This window comes from Tachyglossus aculeatus, chromosome X4 (genome assembly GCF_015852505.1).
Source record: "Tachyglossus aculeatus isolate mTacAcu1 chromosome X4, mTacAcu1.pri, whole genome shotgun sequence".
Classification (NCBI taxonomy): Eukaryota; Metazoa; Chordata; class Mammalia; order Monotremata; family Tachyglossidae; genus Tachyglossus; species Tachyglossus aculeatus.
The window spans coordinates 14,972,879-14,995,526 of NC_052098.1; the positions used below are offsets into that span (position 1 = coordinate 14,972,879).

A 22,648-nucleotide genomic window follows, 5' to 3' on the forward strand; every position below is an offset into this window, starting at 1 on the left:
AAAGCTAAACTTTTGGCCCAGACCTGCTTTAGAATACAACCTGATGAACTATAAAGCACAATTCCCGCTGGTGGGCTGGATAGGTGACTCTCATTCCTCTTATGTGTCGGTGTCACTGAAGGGTGCTGGGAGGAAACTGGATATTCAGCCCTGCAAACATGGTTGAAAAAAATAGGTTAAATATTTGGTCCTTTTCCCAAATCTTTCTCATTTTGTTATTCAGGATCCCATGCATAGCACCCTCAACACCATCCACGTTTCCAAAATATTGGTGTGGTCGGTAGCATTATCATAATCAGTTAGAAAAATATCACTTTAGAAATCTTGTAGACATGAACTAAATTTGACGTATATTTTTAGTTCACTCTTGCTTTTCTTTCCCTCCCCTTAGAGTTGGGTGCTCTAGTCTTTAAGGTGCCTAACAATGGCAGCCAAGATGGTACAATAATTGTGTATTTAACAGCAGGCTATATTTGAGGTCGTTCACCTGTTGCGTCAATGGAGTAATGGTATTTGCACCATATGGTTATGGTTGAAGCTAGAGAGAAATTAGTCTTATTTTTTCCCCCAGAGTATTTTAAAGTTGATTTGTTTGCATTGTCACCTGTCATCTGTAATGTTTAAGTGAAGTTGCTCACCATTGAATCATTTTTTATCAAAACCTAAAGTCAGGCCAATGAAACGATTTTTATCTGTCCATATCAAATGGCTCATATTAAACCGACTAGGAGAGGATTTGGGACACATCATGAAATATCTGCCCCACACCAGCTTATCGTCATTAAAGGCGAAATGTTTGGAGAGTGCATCATTTTTGAACATCGCATCCCTACTGGGACCCAGAATGTTTAACTGTCTGCGCATCTCTGGGCTCTTACCTCAATGTAAAAAGATCCCAGATGGCAAGGCCCCCCCAAAAGACCTTTGAATGTCTCTAAACATAGGTGGAACAGTGGATTGCCTATTAATAAAGACATTTTTTTTTCTCCACTGGGCTTTCAGTTTCACATTCTTGCCAAAAATATAAAGGTATAACTTTGTACTGTCTGGGTAGAGTAGACATCACTCAGTTCTTCCTTGTCACAGTGACGCCATCCGTCACTTGTTTCGAGATAGATCTTTGGTTAATTATTTTAGGGTTAGTCCTGGGGAGTGAACATTAACTGAGAGAGACCTGCAGTATTTGTGCAGCAAAGAGAAAACCTCTTTCTTAGGCACAAACACATTATTTCCATGACCCCAAGTTCTCAAGGAGCACAGGAGTAACCAGGGCCAGTCAAAGAGTTGTTTTACTTTCATGGTTGCCTCAAAATCCCTTGGAGGAAGGCTTGGTGGGCTTGGTAGCCAGCAGATTCCCTCTTTCCCTTACCTATGATTTAGTGGATGAAGCGTTCATTAGCAACTTCTCGCTGTTGTGTGTTCACAGTTTTCTTTATCTGCTGTTATTTGTTGTGTAGTCTATAAATTAGTTTGTAAGATATTGTAAGATATTATTTGTAATATATTGATTAAGAGAGCTTGTAAGCAGAGGTATTCAGTAAGGGCAAGCCCAGAGAAGTGAAACAAGACCTTTGTCTTTTGGAGTGCATTAAATCTGTTTCTCTCCATTTGGTGCCATAAGACCATCAAATGATGCCCTAATATAAAGCAGGTGTTCTTTGTACCTGACAATGAGTATTTGCCTTTGATACCCTTTTCAACCACTTCTTAATCCACATTTCTTTCCTTGTAACCCTAACTACAGATGGAAAAACGGGGGCAGAGGTGGGTAACGGTTCTGCCCAAAGACAAAGCGTGGTCATGGCACTGCCGGAAATAATTTTGGTTAATAACTCCTTCCCTAGATTTGCCTCCTCTCTCACTGTGGTTGGCCCGTTCCTTTGGGGGGCATGTTCCCTTTTGTGGTTTCTGAGTGGATATTTATCGAATAGCTTAGAGTACACAGATTTTCGATAATGAATTTGGCTGAGGAAACAAAAATTGTATTGTTACTCTGTTAATTTTCCTTTATAACCATTAATCCTACAAAAGTGCCAGCTATTCTCTCTTGTCCTTTAAGTCTTGTCCATTTTGTTCAGCATAAATGGGGAAAAGACAGTAGAGGCCATCCTCAGTGATTCTCCAGAATGTAAGACATTTGGGGGATGGAACAGTTTGCACTCTAACATAAACATTTCACTTCATGTTTTTCTCATTCCCGTCTAATATCTACAAATGATGGTGCAGATTGTTTTAAAATTTTAAAACAATCCCTTGTGAAAGTTGTTTGTGATCTAGGGCATTAATCTCTTTCTTCTACACCCCTTAACCCCGGTCCATTGGGCTGGAGTTTTGTTTTGTCTCCCAAAGAAAAAAGGGAAAAGATCCTAGACAAGTTTGCTGCTATAAATGATCAGTTCTAAAAATACAGCTGTCTGAACAAATATAAATCTACATATAACAGCTGAACCCTGATGAGGGTATGTTGCCTGCCATAACTGTTTTTAAAACTCTATCCCTCTTACTGGGTTCTGGGCAAATGTAATTTTCAATTAAGCTTGTGTTAAATAGTTTTATTTATCTTGAGTCCATTATCCAGAAGGTGAAATATGAGTAACTCATGTAACAATACTACACAGTGATGAGCATCAGGACAAATGCGAGACTAGAGAACTGAAGGTTTTATAAAATGTTATTCTTAGTCGACATTTTCCTCTCCCTCCTAGCCTAAGAGAGATATCTGTTATGCTTCCGGTAGTGGTGTTTGTTTTCACACAGTATATCAAAAGTTGTTTAGATTTTAATTTTTTGATGGGTGCCAGAAGATTTTCAAAATCCTCTAACGACGGTCTAATGCTTCTGAAATTAAATCAAGTGTAGAGGAATCCACTTTGGGACTAGATTTCCAATTTGGGACTAGAGTGAGCTTACTAAACATTTTGGGTAAAGGTTGAATGTAGAAGTCCTTAGTGAGAACCTGATTTGTTTAGAGGACCTTACCTTTCAAGTCTTAGCTCCAGCAAAGGCCTCAGAAATTCTGAAGACTTTCTTAGCCTCCTCTTAGCCCTGACATGGATGGCACTAAGACTACTCATTTTAGAGTTTGGCTAGCTGAGATGCCCATAAGCCTCAGGCCACACCTATGACAGGAGAATCCTTTGGTTCTCACATATTTATATGTGCTACTGATCATTTTAACCAGTTTGTTAACGATGACAATGAATGTGTTATGGGTGCGATCAGGAGCAGAATTTGAAAAGTAAATTCTTGGCCCCGTTTTCTAATAAAATAACATAATGATTTCTTCCTTTTAATATTTAATACTTAGACCCTTAAAAATGCAAAAAAAAAAAAAACCCTGGAAAAGGCAAAGTATTTGCTTGTGTGGCATAGTTATCAATTCTAGCTATGGGATCATGTTCCTGGAGCTTGTGATCCTAGTTACTGTTTGTGCTCATTGACTAGAGCAGGGTACCACTGATCACATTTTCTTGCCTGCAGTGGCCTGTGCAGTCAGTTCTCCCAGAATGCAGTAGCTGTGGTCTGGAGAAACTCCTTGGTCAGGAAACCTGGCATCATGAAACTCCCATCTTGATCGAAGCTTAAGCGCCTGTGCACAATCATTTCTTCTGATGTCATATCGCATTCTATCCAGATAGATGTGTGTTGTCAGAAAAATGTCCCATAACTCCCCAGCAGCGACCGATTCACAACTCATAGAGAATTCACTGATTATGGGAGAACTGACTATACAGGCCTATCCCAGGTTATGTCCACTCCACGATGCAACCAACCCGGGGATACAACCAATATTGTTTGATACCTTACCCCAGGTTACAACCACCTCATGATACATACAACCCGGGGATACAACCTGTTTTGTTTGATGCCACGCATACGCCCGACCGGCCCCTGTCACCCTGGCCGAGCGCTACAGGTAAGTAAACTCCTTCCCACCCCTTTCCTACCTGAGCTGAGATTAAGCAACCAGCAACAAATGGATCTTGGAGAAAGCCCTGCCCGCAATTTGTGTCAGATACTCAAGGCATAAATGAGTTCCCTGAGCAGATCACCGAAGAAGTTGTTGAACTGAGGAAGTAACGTCATCTGGAAATGGATGATGCAGATATCGTGGAGTTAATTGTGTCTCATTCAGAGGAATCACTGTCCAATGAGGACTTCCTGGAATTTAGGCAATCCAGCGCATCATTACAAAATGCCAAAATAGATGAAGAAGTTTTTGGTTTCTCAACCACCAGCTTAAATTTTCGGATTTAAAAATCTTGCAGTGATTTTTCAAGAAAGTGGATGAATGTATAAATGTGGTTGAAGAAGAAGATTCTCATGGAGGGAGGAGTTCAAGGATGCCCAGAAATGTTCAGAAGGAGCCAGCCAGCTACAAGGTACTTTATGAAGAAAAGAAGCCTATTCCACTTAAATTTCAAATTCTTCACTTAAAGTTGACAAACCACTACTACAGTCAGCAGAACAAGATCCTACTTTTGCCATCTCCTGCAGAGTCTATTACCTTTTGTACCCAATTTGGAGAAATAACTGCAACGCATAAATGCAGTTTAAAACAGTGTATTGAGAAAATATGAGGGTGTAAAATATCATTTTTTTCATTTCTCCTTTAAAATTGTGCAGTGCTTTGAATTAATGAAGATAAAGCAGTAGTTTAGTGACATATATCATTACAAAATATGTGTAAAAGAATTTCATAATACCTTTCCAAAGCATCTAGAATGGATCCCAATTCATGACATATTAAGCTAATTGGAAAAACCCACGATACAACCGTTAATGATACAAAGACATTTTTGAGAAACATAACTCAGTTGTACCACGGGATATGCCTGCATTCTAAAAAAAATCCCTTCCTCCCACCAGTCCATCTGATCCTTGTTGGTTAACCCCATCCCATTCATTTTTGACTGCAACTAGAGACTGAGCCCTGTTCCCCAATTCAGAGTCAAAGAGCCATGGATTCAGTTTCTGGTAGTGATTTCACTATAGTATTGATGGTTTCCTGGAGAGGAACCAACTCTCAAACTAATGGAATTCAAAAAAAAAGGAGTCCGGAGGCACATCTGTCTACCTTGACGTCGGTTAACCTAGCTTGGGACTTTTTGGGTCACACGTATACAATTAAATTGGGAGGGGCAGTGGGTTGAGGTCAAATCTGACTTTCAATCCTCTCATTTTCAATTCTGTTATTTAGCTTGCTTTAAAATGAATATGCAGTCCTCAGATATGTTTTATAGGCATCTCCCGAGAAAAGAAAATGATGTGGACTGTTCTTATCTGACTGGTTAAATATAAAGGTGAGCTTCCGGTCTGCATCTCAGTTGAACCTTCATTTTGGTAGAAGTTTGGGAAGGAAGTCCTGGAACGGATGTAGTGTGCATCCAAAAAACAATTGCAGTAAAAAAAAGCATGTCTTCAGTATATAGCCCCAGAGTGGCATAATGGGTAAATAATTTTGGGATATGCCTACCCTGTATCAGATGGAAACCCTTGTTTGGTGTGAGAGTGTGGATTCATGCCCAAGTCCAGGCCATTATTAAAATTTTTCTTCCTTCAATCCAACCTGTCAATTGGGCCTTTAAGTGAGATATCATGGAATTCCAAAGTGAAGACTTTGCTGTTCCTGGATCACAACCATTCTGTGGCCCTGTGGCCAATGGATTTGTGGATCAGGTAATCTTTACAGTGTGTCATGGAAAGAATTAGACATGTGACATGTTGATGTGGTCCAATTAGTAAATCTGTTTGGTTTTGACCTGTACTTCTAGAAGGTAACCATACTTAAAAACAAAAATTCAGATCAGCATGTCACTCACTTGGAATCTGTCAGCCCATGTAGCTATTTATGTAGCTATGTAGCTCTTATGGGGAGCCTTACTATAAGAATTCTGTTTGGAATCCATTTTGTTATGTCAAAGATAGTCATTTTTACATATTATTACCCAATTTGGAGAAATAAATACAATACAATTTAAAGCATAGTGTACTACGTTAGAAAACAATTTGAGGATGTAAAATATAATTAATTTTTGTTTCTGTTCAGCATAATTTCATTTAAACTTTGCCTTTCAGGATGCATAAATATAAATGTTTAGCAGCCTAAGTAATTCATGATCTCATAGCACTGATATCCCTCCCCCCCCCCCCCCCCCCCCCCAAATTGTCTGTGGCCCCTTCTGTGCATGTATAAAGCACTGCCACCTTGTGGAGAAGCTGACGGTATGGCAAGTTGAGATAGGGACTTCAGAATTTAGAATTTGTGTTCCCAAACACCTGTTTATGCTTCTTTATACCAACACTGATGGAAGGATTTAGGTCAGGGAATGACCATTTGTGTTTATATGAGGGACTGACGATCTGCTGAAATATACACTTTACCATTCCAACCAACACTGGTGTGACACGGCCACCATTTATCTCTGCACCTGGAGGGAAACGCGGCCATGGAGTCAGAAAAGGTGTGAGAAGGGTGACTGGGCAGTCATCAGAAATTTTAGGAACAAATGCTATCCAAGGGTACAGTAACTGTTTCTCTAGGTGATGGGTTTCTGGAGAACTGGATAGTGTTTTGACTGTTAATAGAGTAAATTATTTTGTGCTTACACAATGCAGGACATCTACCCCAGGAAAAGCTCTTAATTGATCGGAGTTGATTACCTCCACATTCATATTGTATTTTTGGACACAGTTTCTATTCTAGCAAGCAACATATGGGAAAGGTGGGCATTGAAGTTATAATCTCCCTGTGTCTCTTTCTGTCCCTCTCTGTCTCTCAGGTCATACTTTAGAGTACATCTCGCATGGACAAGTTGCTAGATCAGCTGTGACTTCCAAATCTCAAACAACGGTCTTAGAGCAAGAGGTTGTGACAATTAAGGGAGAGAAGATTACCATAGGAGGAATGGATTCTGTCCAGGAGTCCTTTCCTCCACAGGATAGTGCAATATCTCCAGTAAACCAAACAGATGACCAAATTGCCCCTGGACATTTTGGTAATTATTATCCACTTATGATACTGTTCTGTCAGAGTCAGTTGGTTCCAATGTTCCCCTTTGAAGGGTTGAATCTTCTTAGAAATGAAATCAAGAGTGGGGGGGGGGGGGGGGGGGAGTTATACGATTTTTTGAGAGCACCCAAATTTAAAACATTGTATTATGTTAACTCGGTAACGATTGATGAAAGAGAAACCCATTTAATTTCTGGGTGCCTTCCAGGAATTTCCATGAGAAGCCTATCAGGTTTCCAAATTGAGAATTAATCTTGACAACACTTAAATGTTTTTCACCCAGGGTCCAAGGAACAGGTTTTCCTCCACCATGTTCTGGTATTAACCTAGTGTCTCTTTTGATGTTTTGGAGCAAAAGAAACTGTTATCAATCTGCCCTGGAACTGTTTTAGCCAAGTCAGTGGAAAGGCTCTTCAGATTCCTCTGGCTTAAATTTCCTCTTTCTGGGGGATTTTAGAGAACATTTTTAGATAATTGACTTTATTCAGCTCAAACATAATTTTCTCACCAATTTTGTTTACATATTATTGTCTAGTGTACGGGTCCCTGGATTTGGGCCACTTTATAGAAAAGGACAAGATCACATGGAGACTTTGATTTAATTTGTGAATATGTCATGGTCACATGCATACCCCATGCAAATCTGTGTTGAATCATGCTCTTGGCCCTTCTTTTTCACAGTCAGTACAAATAGTGAAAATACGCTCAAATCCATTATGAAGAAGAAGGATGGGAAAAAGGATTCAAGCAGTACCAAAAAAAATCTTCAGTTTGTTGGCATCAATGGAGGGTAAGAAAACGTTTCAGTAGGGGTTTTTAACCCTTATACTTTAAAAAAAAAAAAAAAAGGTTTTCTCTTCTTCCTTGACTCTGGTATGCCCCATATTGCTCTTATTTGAAAGAAAATACCAGTGTATGCTGCCAGAACTCCATGAGTTATGATAGCATCGTATACGCCCAGAAAAGAGCATTAAGGGACTCTTTTCTCAACTTTTTGCACTCACATATTTCTGTTTAAAGAATACGATGTGAAGCAGAGCGGTTTTCATATCCTCACTTCGAGCAATAAGATCCCATGCCTGGAAAAAAAAATAGGCCCCAGGATATCTTCTATATAGAACCACATGTGCTGGCTCATATCAAAATTTGAAAGCAGAGAAGGAAAGTAAAGGGGTTCTCGACACAGGCAAAAGTAGATTCATTCATTGTTTCAGAAGAGGCTTCATCTCACAGTGGTTCATGTTTAACAAAAGAGAATTTTTTTGAGCTTTTAATGTAATGGGAAACCTGACCAGGTCATTGGTGCTTTCCAGTAGCCATGTCAAAGTACAAGGTGTTCTTTCTCATTCTCATTTGTTGTTTCTTCTCTAATCATTTATCTCGTGACACATAAAATGGATTATCTGAACCGTTTCCCCCATAATTGGAACAAATGAGCGTACGAATCACCGTGGGTAACTCAAACTGAAAAGAACTGAATAGTTCATTGAAATTATACACAACAGAATAAAGCACAAAATTGAATAAGCATTTAGACATCCATAGATAATTTCACTTTTCATAGTACATGAAATATTCAGTCAAATGTCTTAAGCACCAATTGGGGCAGTTGATTTGTTTTGCAGCCTGCGCTGAGTTAGGGAAGCGGAGGAGGGTCAAGAGGAGGAATAAATTCAACACTTCCGTTTATTGAAGGGAGAAGACAGATTATTAAACTAGTTACCAAGATGCTCTAAAAGAATTAAATGTACAATTTAAGGAAGAATGACAGAAAAAAGGAGAATTGAAACCTAAGGGCAGGAAAGGACCAGACCTTGATCACTTGTAAGCTCATAAAGAAGACTTTCTTCTCCATTGATAATGGGCAATTGATATGCTGGAATTGTATTTTATTTTGGGTGTATGTGCAATGTGAGAAGCAGCATGGCTCAGTGGAAAGAGCACGGGCTTTGGAGTCAGAGGTCATGAGTTCAAGTCCCGGCTCCGCCAACTGTCAGCTGTGTGACTTTGGGCAAGTTACTTAACTTCTCTGTGCCTCAGTTACCTCATCTGTAAAATGGGGATTAAAACTGTGAGCCCCCTGTGGGACAACCTGATCTCCTTGTAAGCTCCCCAGCACTTAGAACAGTGCTTTGCACATAGTAAGTGCTTAACAAATATCATCATTATTATTAGTATTATTATTATGTGCATAGGCTATTTTGTCCATTGAGAGCTTAGCCCATTCAAAACAAACCACTCTTAAAGCCATGTTTCTTCCTACCGCTTTAACTGGTGAAAGGGTTTTACTTTATTTCTAGATTGATTTAAGACTATATCTTTGGCAATCTCTAAGTCAGGCCCCTGAGCTAAACCTTTATTAGTCTAATTGTGCATATCTTGAAATTCCAATTGCCATTTAGGTATGAAACCACCTCAAGTGATGAATCCAGCTCAGATGAGAGCAGCTCTTCAGAGTCAGATGATGAATGTGATGTCAATGAATATTCCCATGAAGAGGAGGAAGAGGAGAGTAGCCCTCCAGGAACGGCAGAAGGACTCCATGCTGTTGATCAAGATGGCTTCAAACCGGCCGGAGTAGAAGATGAGATACAGGTTCAAGGAAGTGAACCCGAGAAGGTGGAAATCAGAGAGAGGTATGATATCTCTCCCACCCGGAGGATTCAACCCGGCGGCTCCGGCCAGCTGGCCCGGTGGTTTCCCCGCCGTCGACCCCCGGCCCACATCATCCCCCTGACCTGGAATGCCCTCCCTCTGCACATCCGCTCTCTTCCTCCCTTCAAGGCCGTACTGAGAGCTCACCTCCTCTAGGAGGCCTTCCCAGACTGAGCCCCCTCCTTCCTTTTCCCCTCCTCCCCCTCCTCCCCCTGCCTTGCCTCCTTCCCCTCCCCACAGCACCTGCATATATGTATTTTTATTTTATTTGTACATGTTTATTCTATTTATTTCATTTTGTTAATATGTTTTGTTTTGTTCTCTGTCTCCCCCTTCTAGACTGTGAACCCACTGTTGGGTAGGGACTGTCTCTATATGTTGCCAACTTGTACTTCCCAAGCGCTTAGTACAGTGCTGTGCACACAGTAAGCGCTCAATAAATACAAATGAATGAACGAATATCTTCCCCTGCCCCTCCATTTACCATTTTCTTTAGCAGTTGCGTTGGGTAGCTAGAAGAATCTTCATCTGTATTAGAAAAGCTTTTTACTTGGCCTCCTTAAAAGAAAACTTAAACTTCCAATGGTGAAATGCCAATTTCTTGTCATACTATTTTCAAGCTAGAGAACAAGGTAGCCTACTGAATAAGGGGGCTTTTTGGTTTCTGGTCATCATAAACGCTTCCAGGAATTTACTTTTAAACTGTGGTGGCAAATCCTATTGTTGTTACCTAATATCACCATGTGAAGACTTGTCAAACTCCAGAAGTCTTCATTGTTTGCTTCCCTGTCTTTCTGAAGCAGAAATTATTTGGGAATGAATGCTGTTTTTAATAATAAAATTCATCATTCTGCACAATGTAGGCATTTAATAAATATTGTGGATGATGAATTCCAGTGGAGTTGCACTTGGTTAGCTCCACAAGATGGCATTTGCAGTAAAGGTGAATTGTCCTTGTTGACAGTATTCTATAATGTTTTGTCTTTAATAAAAAAATACTTCAAGAATGGACCATAGGACATCATAAATACCAACATTTAAAATATCAATAAATCTTGATTTTCCATAATGCATGTGGCTGAGAGAGCAGCAACTCGTAGAGTTTAATAACCAATATAGATTACCTAGTAATGACAAAGTGCAAATTCAGAGGAACAGGCATATAACTCTTCAGTTTCAATATTTCACAGTCACGAGTATAAACACAACCACTCAGGTAATCTACCTGTATTTCATTTGGTAAATCCCAGCCCTATGCCAATGTAGACAGAAGGTAAGTGTTCTAAAGTGCATTGTGTTCACTATAAGTGGGAACATTGCACTGAAACTTCTCCCAGGTAGCAGAGACTGTAAGCTTGTTGTGGGCAGGGAGCATGTCTACTAACTCTGTTATATTGTACTCTCCCAAGTGCTTAATACTGTGCTCTGCATACAGTAAGTGCTCAATAAGTACAACTGATGGATTGATCCTGTGTTTCAAGAAGCAAATCCCCTTTCCTCTTTCTTTCTCTGGAACAATTAGACATACATCTAATTCTTAATTGTTATATTCAAATCCAGATCACTCGTGGAGTTTAAAGCTGCCAGTTTTCAGGGGCTGGCACAATTCTTGGCCGAACGCCGTTCTTTTGATCACACATTCATTCATTCAATTCAATTGTATTTATTGATCGCTTATTGTGTGCAGAGCACTGTACTAAGCACTTGGGAAGTACAAGTTAGCAACATCTAGAGACGGTCCCTACCCAACAGCGGGCTCCAGGTCTAGAAGGGGGAGACAGACCACAAAACATATTAACAAAATAAAATAAATAGAATAAATATGTACAAGTAAAATAAATAGAGTAATAAGTATGTACAAGCAGCGTGGCTCAGTGGAAAGAGCCCGGGCTTTGGAGTCACAGGTCATGGGTTCAAATCCCAGCTCCGCCAATTGTCAGCTGTGTGACTTTGGGCAAGTCACAACTTCTCTTTGCCTCAGTTACCTCATCTGTAAAATGGGGATGAAGACTGTGAGCCCCACCAGGGGACAACCTGATCACCCTGTAACCTCCTCAGCGTTTAGAACAGTCATGACTTTCTACCCTGGGAGTTGGGTTTGTCCAAGGTCTGGCTGCTGATTATTTGAAGAGAAGTTCATATTGAAATTAATTTGTATAGAACTCAGCCATCAGTTTTCATTTTCTTCTTCAGGTATGAACTGAGTGAGAAGATGATGTCAGCCTGCAACCTACTGAAAAACAACATCGATGACTCCAAAGCTTTGACTAGCAAAGACATGGTAAGTCAAATGTCAATATCCATTGTGAACCTTCTATACATAATGTGAGTATAGCATGGTCAATCAATGGAGTGCTATAAGCTCCTTGTGGGCAGGGATCATGTCTACCAACTCTATTGTACTCTTCTCTCCCAAGTGCTCTGCACAGTTAACACTCAATAAATACCATTGATTGATTGCCTACCACTGTCGTAGGCGCTTGGGAGTGGTAGAAGCCATGGACATATCAATATTAAGTTGCTCTTGTTTGCACCTTTTTATCCCCTTCATTTGCAGTGCAGGGGATTTTTGTTTTGTTTTCCCTCCACACACACATCTCTTCTTAGGAATCTAACCAACCAGAAGATGGGCCCTTGGAGATGGAAACGGGGAGTAAATTGTACCCACTTTGCATCTCTACATTCCATTTCTGTTTTCAGAAGTATTGTGGTTAAAGGATCCTTGGGCTGGGATTTGAGTGCGTCTAAAGATAGTGTGTGGTTTTCTCTGACAAAATACACAGTCTGGGCAGAGGTCAGCATTCCTTTTGATTCCAAAAGTACATGACGTTCTAATGTGTCATGCACTATTGCTGCCATTTTAAGCATTTAAATAGCTTCTAGTCCCCCGTTTTGTTTTGGGGCCCAGAGAGAAGTGAAGTGAGCACAGAGGTGTGACTTTTAGTTGTGTTTGTAGTTAAATAAGAGGAGTCTCAGTATATTGAATGATTGTTGGATTCAGGACTCAAGTTGTGTTCTACCCGTTGCCAATTTTAGGAAGAAATCAGAGTGCATGACTTGGTTCAGGAAAAGCACTTATTCTTTTATAATATTAAATGATATTCAATAAGTAACAGGTCGTGAGCATTGGATTTTGGCAAAGTAGGGCTAGAGAGAAAAAAGTAAGTGGAAAGGTTTGGTTATCGTTCTGTTGGAGACGTGGGCAGGGAACGTGTCTACCAACTCTGTTATATTGTACTCTCCCAAGTGCTTAGTACAGTGCTCTGCACACAGTAAGCACTCAATAAATACCACTGATTGATAAGGCAGTCTATCCACTGCTCAGATGTAACTCATGAGGGTATCCACATGATTTCCAACCCTTAGTAATGAAATTTAACTTTGTAATGCTACCTGAAACTCCTTATTTAATTTTCCTAGTATTTCACTTAATATAATCCACTTAAATCCTTTCAGGCCAATGATGATAGTAATATCTCAATGATGTTTCAGAGTAGAGTTTGAGGGAAATGTCAATAGAATTGAATATACAATGACTAGGGAAAAATCAAAGATGTAGATTGAAAAGGTCTATGCAGCCTGTATCATATCACATTGATACCGTGACATTGCTCATGCAAGCATTTGCTTTAGGATCCTATACTCTGTCTCCTTCTGCCCCCTCCCCAACTTCGGATTTTGTATAAGCAGTTTAGTATGGGCTGTGTTAGGAACAGGGGAAAATCAGAGTGCAAGTTACTTAATGGTAAAACAGTCTGCAGGGCCAACTTCAGAAATTTGGATGCCCAGAGAAAGGGTGTAAACTTATGCCTCCCCCTTTTCCCTCCATCTGCATATACATGAAGCATAATGACATCTTAGGCAACATTTCATGAAAGAGAATCAGTCCCAGCCACCATGTGAAGTCTAGGCCTGAGTGTAGTTCCTCTTTCTCACATCCTATCTGGGGCAAACTCTCTCCTAAATCAGAGATTGCAGAAGGAGTTCAGAGCACCACCCCTGCTTAGAATTGGCCAGACCAGCCTATGGGGTCTGGGTTCGAGTGAGGTTCCCTGTGTTCCCACGCCATTCAGGCCTGATGCGGCCTCAACTTGCTTCAAGCCATCAGTGGGCTTGGGTGGGGGTCCTGAACAGGACTGCGGGAGTGGGGTTGCCGCCTATGCCTTCAGGCGGAGACAGTGCCAGGGCAGCTCCAGAGCACAAAACGAGGGCTAATTTGGCCCTGTATTGATGGAAGGAGGAGCTTGGCACACCATCCCTGTGTACCCACCATCTTGAGAAGTTCTGATATAGTTGCCATCTTGGGCAACTTGGGAGTAACAGGTGATTTGTCATTTACCATTTGAAAATGGCCCCGGCAGTCCAGGCAGATAATTTCTGTTCCCTCCGTGTTAATGTGAGAAGACCATCTAAGCAATAGAATGTGGGGAGGGACAGGAGGGATAGCCTCTGTATAAAAGTTATTGATTTCTCCTGGATAAGAGATTAAAAGGCAAAGGGCACTAGCTTGAATTAAGCTTTAGGTCTAGACGAAAGAGATTGTAGGGCAGCTGTCCAAGCCATTCTTCATTCATTGTAAAATGCGAGTACTGGTTACAGATGTTCTCCCTTAATTTCAAAATGGGAGTAAATTTTAAGGGGGGGAGAAAACAAATGTAAATCACGAACACCTGCCACCAATCTTCGCCACCTGGAATTTGGATTTAACCTTACCTCTTTCAGGAAGATGAACACTGACACACATACCAATGACCTGGACATCAGGGAGGATCTAAAAAGGCAGGGCGGTGAGTCTAAGGCAAAACTTAAAAAGACAAAGAAACGACAGTTGGTGGACCTAATGAATGAGACTATTTTCACAGTAGTCCTAACAGAGCATACAGGTTGGGGTGCAGGTGTTGGGTAACATGAACACTCTGATTTTTAAAGCCAAAAGATACGATCAAGCCATGAGGATGAGGTGTCTGTGCTTTTGGATGTTTGGTTTGTGATCACAGACTTCTTGCCTGTGCTTAACTAAAAAAGATCTTTTTTTTTATTTTGGAATGCCAGCCTAGTGCACAGGAAATCTATATATAGTAGAAGAGCTGACTAGAAGGTTTTGTTTTGGTAGCGATTCTGTCTGAACACCATCCAGCATGAGTGGTTTCGTGTGTCGAGTCAGAAGTCGGCCATTCCTGCCATGGTTGGGGACTACATTGCTGCTTTTGAAGAGGTGTCATCTGCTGTCCTCCAGCACATCATCAACATGGCTGACGGCAATGGAAACACAGCCCTCCATTACAGTGTATCCCACTCAAACTTTGAAATTGTGAAGCTGCTTTTGGATGCTGGTATGTCGACTGAATCAAGCTTCTCTCCTACAGAAAGTCGATTGGGAAACACTTCACTGAAGCCGGTTTATCCAGCTACAGAATTTTTAAAGTTTAGAGCTCGGTTGGGGGCTATGTATCGAGCACTGTTCTGGGCTATGTATCGAGCACTGTTCTAGGCTCTGGGGTAGATACAGGTTAATCAGGTTGGACATTGTCCCTGTTCCACATGGGGCTCACAGTGTAAGTAGGAGGGAGACCAGGTATTGAATCCTCCTTTTACAGGTGAGGAAATGAGGCACAGAGATGTTGAGTGACTTGCCTGCGGTCACAAAGCCAGCAAGTGACTGAGCCGGATTTGGCTCAGGTCCTCTGACTCCCAAGCCCAGACTCTTTCCACTAGGCCATGCTGTTCCTCTGTGTTTACCATTGCAGAATGCAACAGAGACCTTAAGTATTAATTGAGCAGTATTTGGTCTGAACTGCAGGGTTCTCTTTTAAACAAACATCTTGTACCGTTGCTGGAATGGTTTTGGTTAGTGGCCTATTTCTGAAATCACTCAAAACTTCCAAATGTTCAGTTTCATAGATTGAGAATCTGGACCAATGAAACACATCTGTGAATAGAGAGAAAGAAGTTGGAACCAGATATAAATAGTCATGGGGAAAGGGATGTTGCAGACACACCCATCTCAACCTCTTCTCCCTCTACAGATTCTTATTTTGGAACATAACCCAATTTTGGCTAATGCCATTTAGTATGGAGTCAGATTGCTGTCAGCTTTGAGGAAATTTCCATATTGCTTTCTTAATTTTTCTCTAGTGGAAACATTACTATAGCTTAAATATATAAGGCTTCTTTCTTTCCCCCTCCCAGATCTTTCCTTTAATGTGTGTTGAACCCATTTTAAACCATACTAGAAGACACATTATTAAGTCTCAGGAATCTTTAAGAATTATAGTAATAGAAAATGGGCCTGAACAAACAAAAATAGCCCTATTACTTCCCAGCAGTTCCTTAGAGCTCTTATTGTATCTTTGTATCAGACCAAATACTCCTGAAACTGGAAGCTGTTTAATCAGCATGCTTTTTCTGAGGCCCTTTGGACATGTTTTCAAATGCTCTGTGGTGTTATAAGTAGCTACGGAAGCATTTGGCATTATTCATGCCAGCCTTTACTGTTTGTATTTCACTAGCCATTGTTATAAATTTGTTCATTTTTCAAACAGGAGCTACCTAAATTTAACATTCAGGCCCCTACTGAGTTTTTAATGCTCCTCCAAAGCAAGGGTTGCTTAAAATAGTCTAAAAGGACAATTGCGTGCAAGTAGCATTGTGTCTCATGTGACTGTTTGCCTCGCAGCAATCACTTTGAGAGGATTCTCTTTTTGCTTAAGAATATCTCCTTTCGACTTTCCTCCTAATGATAATAATAGTGGTATTTGTTAAGCACTTACGGTGTGTCAGGCACTGCACTAAACTCGGGGATCAGTACAAGCAAATCGGGCTGGACACAGTCCCTGTCCCACATGGGGCTCACTGTTGTAATCCCCATTTGACAGATGAGGCATAGAGAAGGTCACACAGCATACAGGTGGCAGAGTCAGGATTAGAACCCAGGTCCTCCTGATTCCCAAGCCTTTGCTCTATCCATTAGATTGTGCTGCTTCTCCCGAATTATATGCTGTCTCTGAGCCACAGTTGTGGTTCAGTGGGCTCTCAACACAGCGCCTTCTGTTATTCTGCACAATCACTGTTGTGGGTTGGAGAGGGAAGGAATTGCTGTTCTCTAAAGGCTTTGTCATTCCTTTGCAGATGTTTGTAATGTAGATCATCAGAACAAGGCCGGGTACACCCCCATCATGCTTGCAGCACTTGCAGCTGTGGAAGCCGAGAAAGACATGAGAGTAGTGGAGGAACTCTTTGGCTGTGGGGACGTGAATGCCAAAGCTAGTCAGGTCGGTACTGCTGCATTCCAACATGATTGAGGCCTGGTGGAGAGGGCAGGGGCCAAACGTTCAATTGGGATAAAATTAGCACCTAGCTGTAGGACTCCTGTGTGTGCATGGCTTCCTTTAAAGCCCTGTTTACCAAACAAAGATGGGGAAAACATCACCCTGAATTTTCAATGATAGACTTTGGTTCTTCCAACCTGTTTTCTTCCGTGAATCTGATAACCTTTAATGTACGTGATGCAGTTTATATATAAAATTCCCGTTCAGGGTCTCCACTTTACGCTAATGAAGAGTCATTTGGGCAGTATTTCTTCGCTTCTCTGCAGAATATTTCCATCACCTCAGGGACACTCGGTCCTACCTTCCAGCAAGACTAAAGTCAGAGCTTCTGCTAAACAGCTTACCAAAGGAGGTCTATGTACCACCCACTGGGGACCTGAGAATTAGTCATAAGCTATCATCGACTGGGCACAGGGACACCAGGCAAGAGGGTGTGGATGTTGGCTCAGTACAAATCACCACTACTGCAAAAGCAACTCATATGCACACCCTGCTAGGTGTGCCATATACTTTCCTTTTCTTCTCCTCCCAACCCTGAAGATCCTCAGACCAGGCAGCCGAGTCTGTCATTTTACTGCAGGAGAGAAAGTAGTGCTGTTCAACAGCACCGTTGGTGTCTGAGTAATGCTCATGCCGAATGGTGCCAGGCGATTATAGATGCCTTACTGTATTTTCGTGGGCACTGTTTACTAGACTGCCGGAGAGTCTCTGTCTCTTTGTCTCGGATGCACTCTCACCATCCCTGGCATCATCTTCAAACCAAAGGCCAACTGTTTACTCATTCTTACCCTTCACCCCCCCAATCATACTCCATTCCTTCAGGATGATGGACCCTGCCTGGTGGACTCCCTGCGTATTTCTGATCTCTGCTGTGGTTTCTTCCCACAGGCCGGCCAGACGGCTCTCATGCTTGCAGTCAGCCATGGGAGGATAGACATGGTGAAAGGTCTGCTGGCCTGTGGTGCAGATGTCAACATCCAGGATGATGAGGGGTCTACCGCCCTGATGTGTGCCAGTGAACATGGTCATGTGGAGATAGTCAAACTGCTGCTGGCTCAGCCTGGCTGCAATGGCACACTGGAAGACAATGTAAGCTTGTCGGGCTTTCTCATTTGTGTGGGCTTGTGTCTGTTGGGGATAGAAGAGAGCCAGAGAAAGAAGAGGGCTGGCCGAGGAGAGCTGAGTGCATGAAATCTAGGGGTCAGTCTAATGCCAAGCATAATGCTGTGGTCAGATGCAGCACAAACAGCTTCTGATCTATTCAGTTGCTAAACAAAGACCAGTTATTCGATTGTGATTGTCGGTCCAAATGTCTTGATAATATGGGACCCTGCCCCTCTGCACTCCAGTAAGTCCAACTCTCCCTTGGGCAAACGGATAACCTCACAACCCGTTGCCCCTAGCAGACCAAACTCACCTTAGAAAGCCTAGGTTGGCAAATGTTCTCTCTGAGAAAGTCTTTCCTGCCAAATCTTCAATATTTTTGTTTTCTGTAGGCATAGCCAAATTTTGGTTTCTGTATCTGTTTAAAAAAAAAATTCTAAACACATTTAGGAGAAAGCAAGCATCTATGTGATGTGACTTGCAATTCCAATTTACAAAAGGTGTTAGTTTGCAAAAACTAAACACATAACTGGTGCAATTCAAGAGAACTCATCAGTATTTACAAATGTGGCTTATACACATACACATATCAGTCCTTCATTTTTGAAGATGATACTATTGACAAGGAGTTCCTAACCATGCGTGCAAATGTGACTGAAAAGACTGGTGTGCTACCAATACTCCTTTCTGCTCTATTTGCACATAAAGAAAAGTTCCTGCAGCCCTGATAGGTTTGTCCTATACAGGACCTGTCTTTATTTCAAACCTGCCTCTTGGTATCTTTGATATTCATGAAGCATTTGCCCAAGTAGAGCAACCCTCTCCTGATATGCTACCTGCTAGGCTGGTCTGTCAGTTGTAGTGGCCTTCCAGCACTTCATTACAATGTTGCTCATTTGAAACTATGCTTCGTTATGCCTTTTAATCATTTATTCTGCCCTCCTGGCTTGCGGGTGGCCCTTTTCAGTTCACCACACAGCAGCTGCTGGGGCATCCTGCTGTCATTCATTCTCACATGTCTCACCCAGTGGAGCTGGGTTGCTGTGAACATTGCTTCACCGTTAGTGAGCTGACTGTTTTACAACCTTGTTGCAGGTAATCTTGTCTTGCCATTTAATGTTGAGTGTGGTTCATAGGTGACGTTCGTGAAACTGCTCAAGAAGCTGGATGTATCTTCTGTAGTAGGTTCAGATCTCAGCCATGTAGACGGTTGGACACCACAACAGCCTTAGAGAACTTCAGTTTGGTATGGTGCTTGATGCCCGTTGTCACCACACTGTCTTTCTTGCAGTCTGCGGGTAGCCCTGCCGGCCTCTTTGATTCTGCTCTTGCCTTGTTTTCTATCTGGGCATCATTGGATGGCGGACTACTGAGGTAGCAGAATTCAGTGCCAACATTCAGTTCTATGCTGCTGTTAAATCAACAGAGTGCTTCATAATTATTTGCTTTTCTTATGTGCATGCTTCAAGTGTGCAGTCATCACAAATAGCAGTTCCCAGGCCTCTGTCATAAAGACTTTTGTTCATGCTCATATCCTGTTGAGCTGGAAGAGTTTCTCAGTGCCTGGGAATGGTATTCTGACTCAAGCTTCCAGATTTCTCATTGTTTTCGTAAGCATGGCAGCCAAGCAGCGGTGGAGCAGGACTATTCCTATCACACAACCCTGCCTCGTTCCGGTGGTGAAGCGGTGAGGGTCTGCCAGTGCATCTTCAACTCTGACTCGACCAACCATGCCATCATGGAGTAACCTAAGGATCTTGGAGAATTTCTCAGGATCAAACTGAAGGGATCTGCTTCCTATAATAATACTGGCATTTATTAAGTGCTTGCTATGTGCCAAGCACTGTTCTAAGCGCTGGGGAGGTTACAAGCTGATCAGGTTGTCCCACGGGGGGCTCGCAGTCTTAATCCCCATTTTACAGACGAGGTAACTGAGGCCCAGAGAAGTAAAGTGACTTGCCCAAAGTCACACAGCTGACAAGTGGCGGAGCCGGGATTTGAACCCATGACCTAGTTAATGATGAGAAGGAGAAGTTCGTTCTATTGCCCTTGACTTTAATGCTCTTTTTCAACCCATCCTTTCAACCTAAAAGGAATCAAACATTTGACATAGAATGAGGGAAAGTGATAGTGTCTAGGGATTGACAGTTCTTTTTCCTGTGAGAACAGAATTATACATGTTCATTTCCAGTAATGGTGATGAATGCTTTCCCCTAAGACTTCTGGGAAAGGCAATTTTTGACAAGTCTTCTGGATAACTCTTATGATGGTGTTGTGATAGCATCACAGCTCCCTCGGTGCAGTAAACTATCGCAACCAATGGCCTTGAAAACATTCCTTGCCCTTGGCGCTTATGGGAGCCTGTGAGCTAGAGTGCCTCCTCCTGATTGGAAAAAACAGCTGGTGCTCACTCACAGGGCATCTCCCTTGGCACCACCTGGCCTCCCAGCTTCATCCTTAGCTCCCAGTGAAGCTGCTGCAGCGTGACTCCCTCCCTTCTCTACTGACATTCCACATCACACTTTTGCCTTCACCCCAGGCTGCTGCCGTTTCCAAATTCTATCTGCTCCTCTCCCATCTTTCTCCCCTCAAACCCTAGCCTTTGGTAGGGACAAGCAGTGGGCCAAAAGAATTCTGGTCTCTAATTTTTTTTTCCCAAAGACTATAACACTGTCCAGGGACCTGGAAGTGAATATAAACCCTAACTTGTTTCTCCTTATTCATTTCAGGATGGCAGCACAGCACTATCTATAGCCCTAGAAGCTGGACACAAGGATATAGCGGTTCTTCTGTATGCTCATGTAAATTTTTCGAAAACTCAATCACCGGTCAGTATTCGCTTGGCATTTAGAAATATAGCAGAGGCTCACAGAGTTGATGAGCAAGCTCATTGAAGGAATCAAGGGCTGGGGATGAATGAAGTCAGTGTGGTATTTGGACAAGAAGTCACCTGTTACTTGTTTAATAACTTGCTTGTTGTGCCTTTGATTCGGCTCAGGAGTCCAAAAGGGTTGCCTATTAACCATGTGTAACAGATTTAAATAACTTGTTTTGTATCTGCAAGTTATAGAAAAGGGGGAAAAAAATCAAATAGCAATAATGAGAGCTCATAAACACCGACCACAATAGCCCACCTTTTACCCCAAAACTACCTCTGGGTCAGGAACAGTTTGGTCAGCTAGCTCTTGTCATAAACAGATCTCAGGGAACTGGTGCCCTTGGAATTCACAAGCATCATCTTTCCTAGACCTCATCTTTTTCAAACTATGGATGACCCTGGAATTTCTGTGGCTGTTGGGTCAGTTCAAGAGGGTCCCAACCCCTCTCATTTTACCATCCCTGACTTTTGGTTCCGCCCAGGGATGAGCTGACACAAATCTCATTTTTGTTTTATCCAGGACAGCAGTTTCAGGATACTCAATTCTCCCCCGCTACGCCACCCTGCCCCAACCCCAACCCCCCCAACCCCGCTCAATTGTTTCAAGGCATTCTTATTAACACCACTGTCTTTTTTTCCCTCCCCTCTCCAGAGCACGCCTAGGCTTGGAAGGAAGACCTCTCCTGGTCCTACCCACAGAGGTTCATTTGACTAATTTTGCGCAAATACCCCCTACATTTTTAATGCCATCATTAAGCTGCTAATTGTTACTGTTATTATAGTGACAGATACCGAATGTAAATGTCTCGTGCCTGAACTCACCAGCAGATAGCATAAGCCTCAAGCAAAAGGCAGAAAAACGTTCAAACTGAAAGACAGCAGCAGGCCACCGCCCACCACTAAAGGCGGGTTCCTTCGACCATTTCTCCACACTTATATGACACCGTTTCTGTTGCTGTTGAGTCTGTCTGTTCCGTTATGTACAGTTTAGGAAAATGTAAACTTATCTAAGCAGGCTGCTTGTCTTTCCTCTTCCCCGCCTTTGACAAGTGTCATGGTCTCAGTGACATCAGGTGTGTTAGTTCTCTCAAAATATTTATATCTGCTAAATTTGGAATTATTGGCCGTAACTCTTTTCATGAATTTCATTCCAGAATAACATTATTGAGGTTTTTTCCCCCATCTTATTTTGAAATAAGACAGCTGAAAATGACCTTGGCTGTCAGCTCCTTGGGCCTGGGCTAGTGAATTTCCAGTTAGAAATCGAAGCTGAATGTTCTGAAGTCTAAAACTTGTCAGAGGAAATGTCTCTGTATGGATGTGCTGGATTATGTTATAACTTTTTATATAAAAAGATTATTATCTATAGAAAATTAATTCACACAGTATTTTCACCCTTTTATATTCCCAAGTAATTAAAAGCTACATGAAGAAAGACCTGTTACCCCATTTTTTATTAATAATTGTATATCATTGTCCATATCTAAAGTCAAATCATGTTAGGGGTATCGGCTGTGTATGCATCTCTAGAGGAATGGAGTGCAGTGCTCCAAGTATTTATGGCGTCCTCTTTTACCATATATCATTCACTCTAGTCAAATATGTATTTAAATGTTTGAAGTGCCTTAGACTCTTGCCATTTTCAAAATAAAATTTCATTATGCTCCTTTT

General features: G+C 41.8%; 1 protein-coding gene across 5 annotated transcripts in view; it reads left to right on the forward strand.

Moving 5' to 3' along the window:
* KANK1 (KN motif and ankyrin repeat domains 1) overlaps positions 1–22,648 on the forward strand; it is a 201,327-nt gene extending 178,679 nt beyond the window's left edge. For 3 of the 5 annotated variants that reach the window (XM_038769434.1, XM_038769435.1, XM_038769436.1), the window contains 8 exons: positions 6,783–6,998; positions 7,694–7,802; positions 9,415–9,648; positions 11,861–11,948; positions 14,781–15,000; positions 16,796–16,938; positions 17,884–18,084; positions 20,829–21,615. In XM_038769434.1, the coding sequence (XP_038625362.1) occupies positions 6,783–6,998; positions 7,694–7,802; positions 9,415–9,648; positions 11,861–11,948; positions 14,781–15,000; positions 16,796–16,938; positions 17,884–18,084; positions 20,829–20,993 (1,376 nt within the window). In that variant the 3' untranslated portion in view covers positions 20,994–21,615. The other 2 variants (XM_038769437.1, XM_038769438.1) reach the window with 2 other exon arrangements.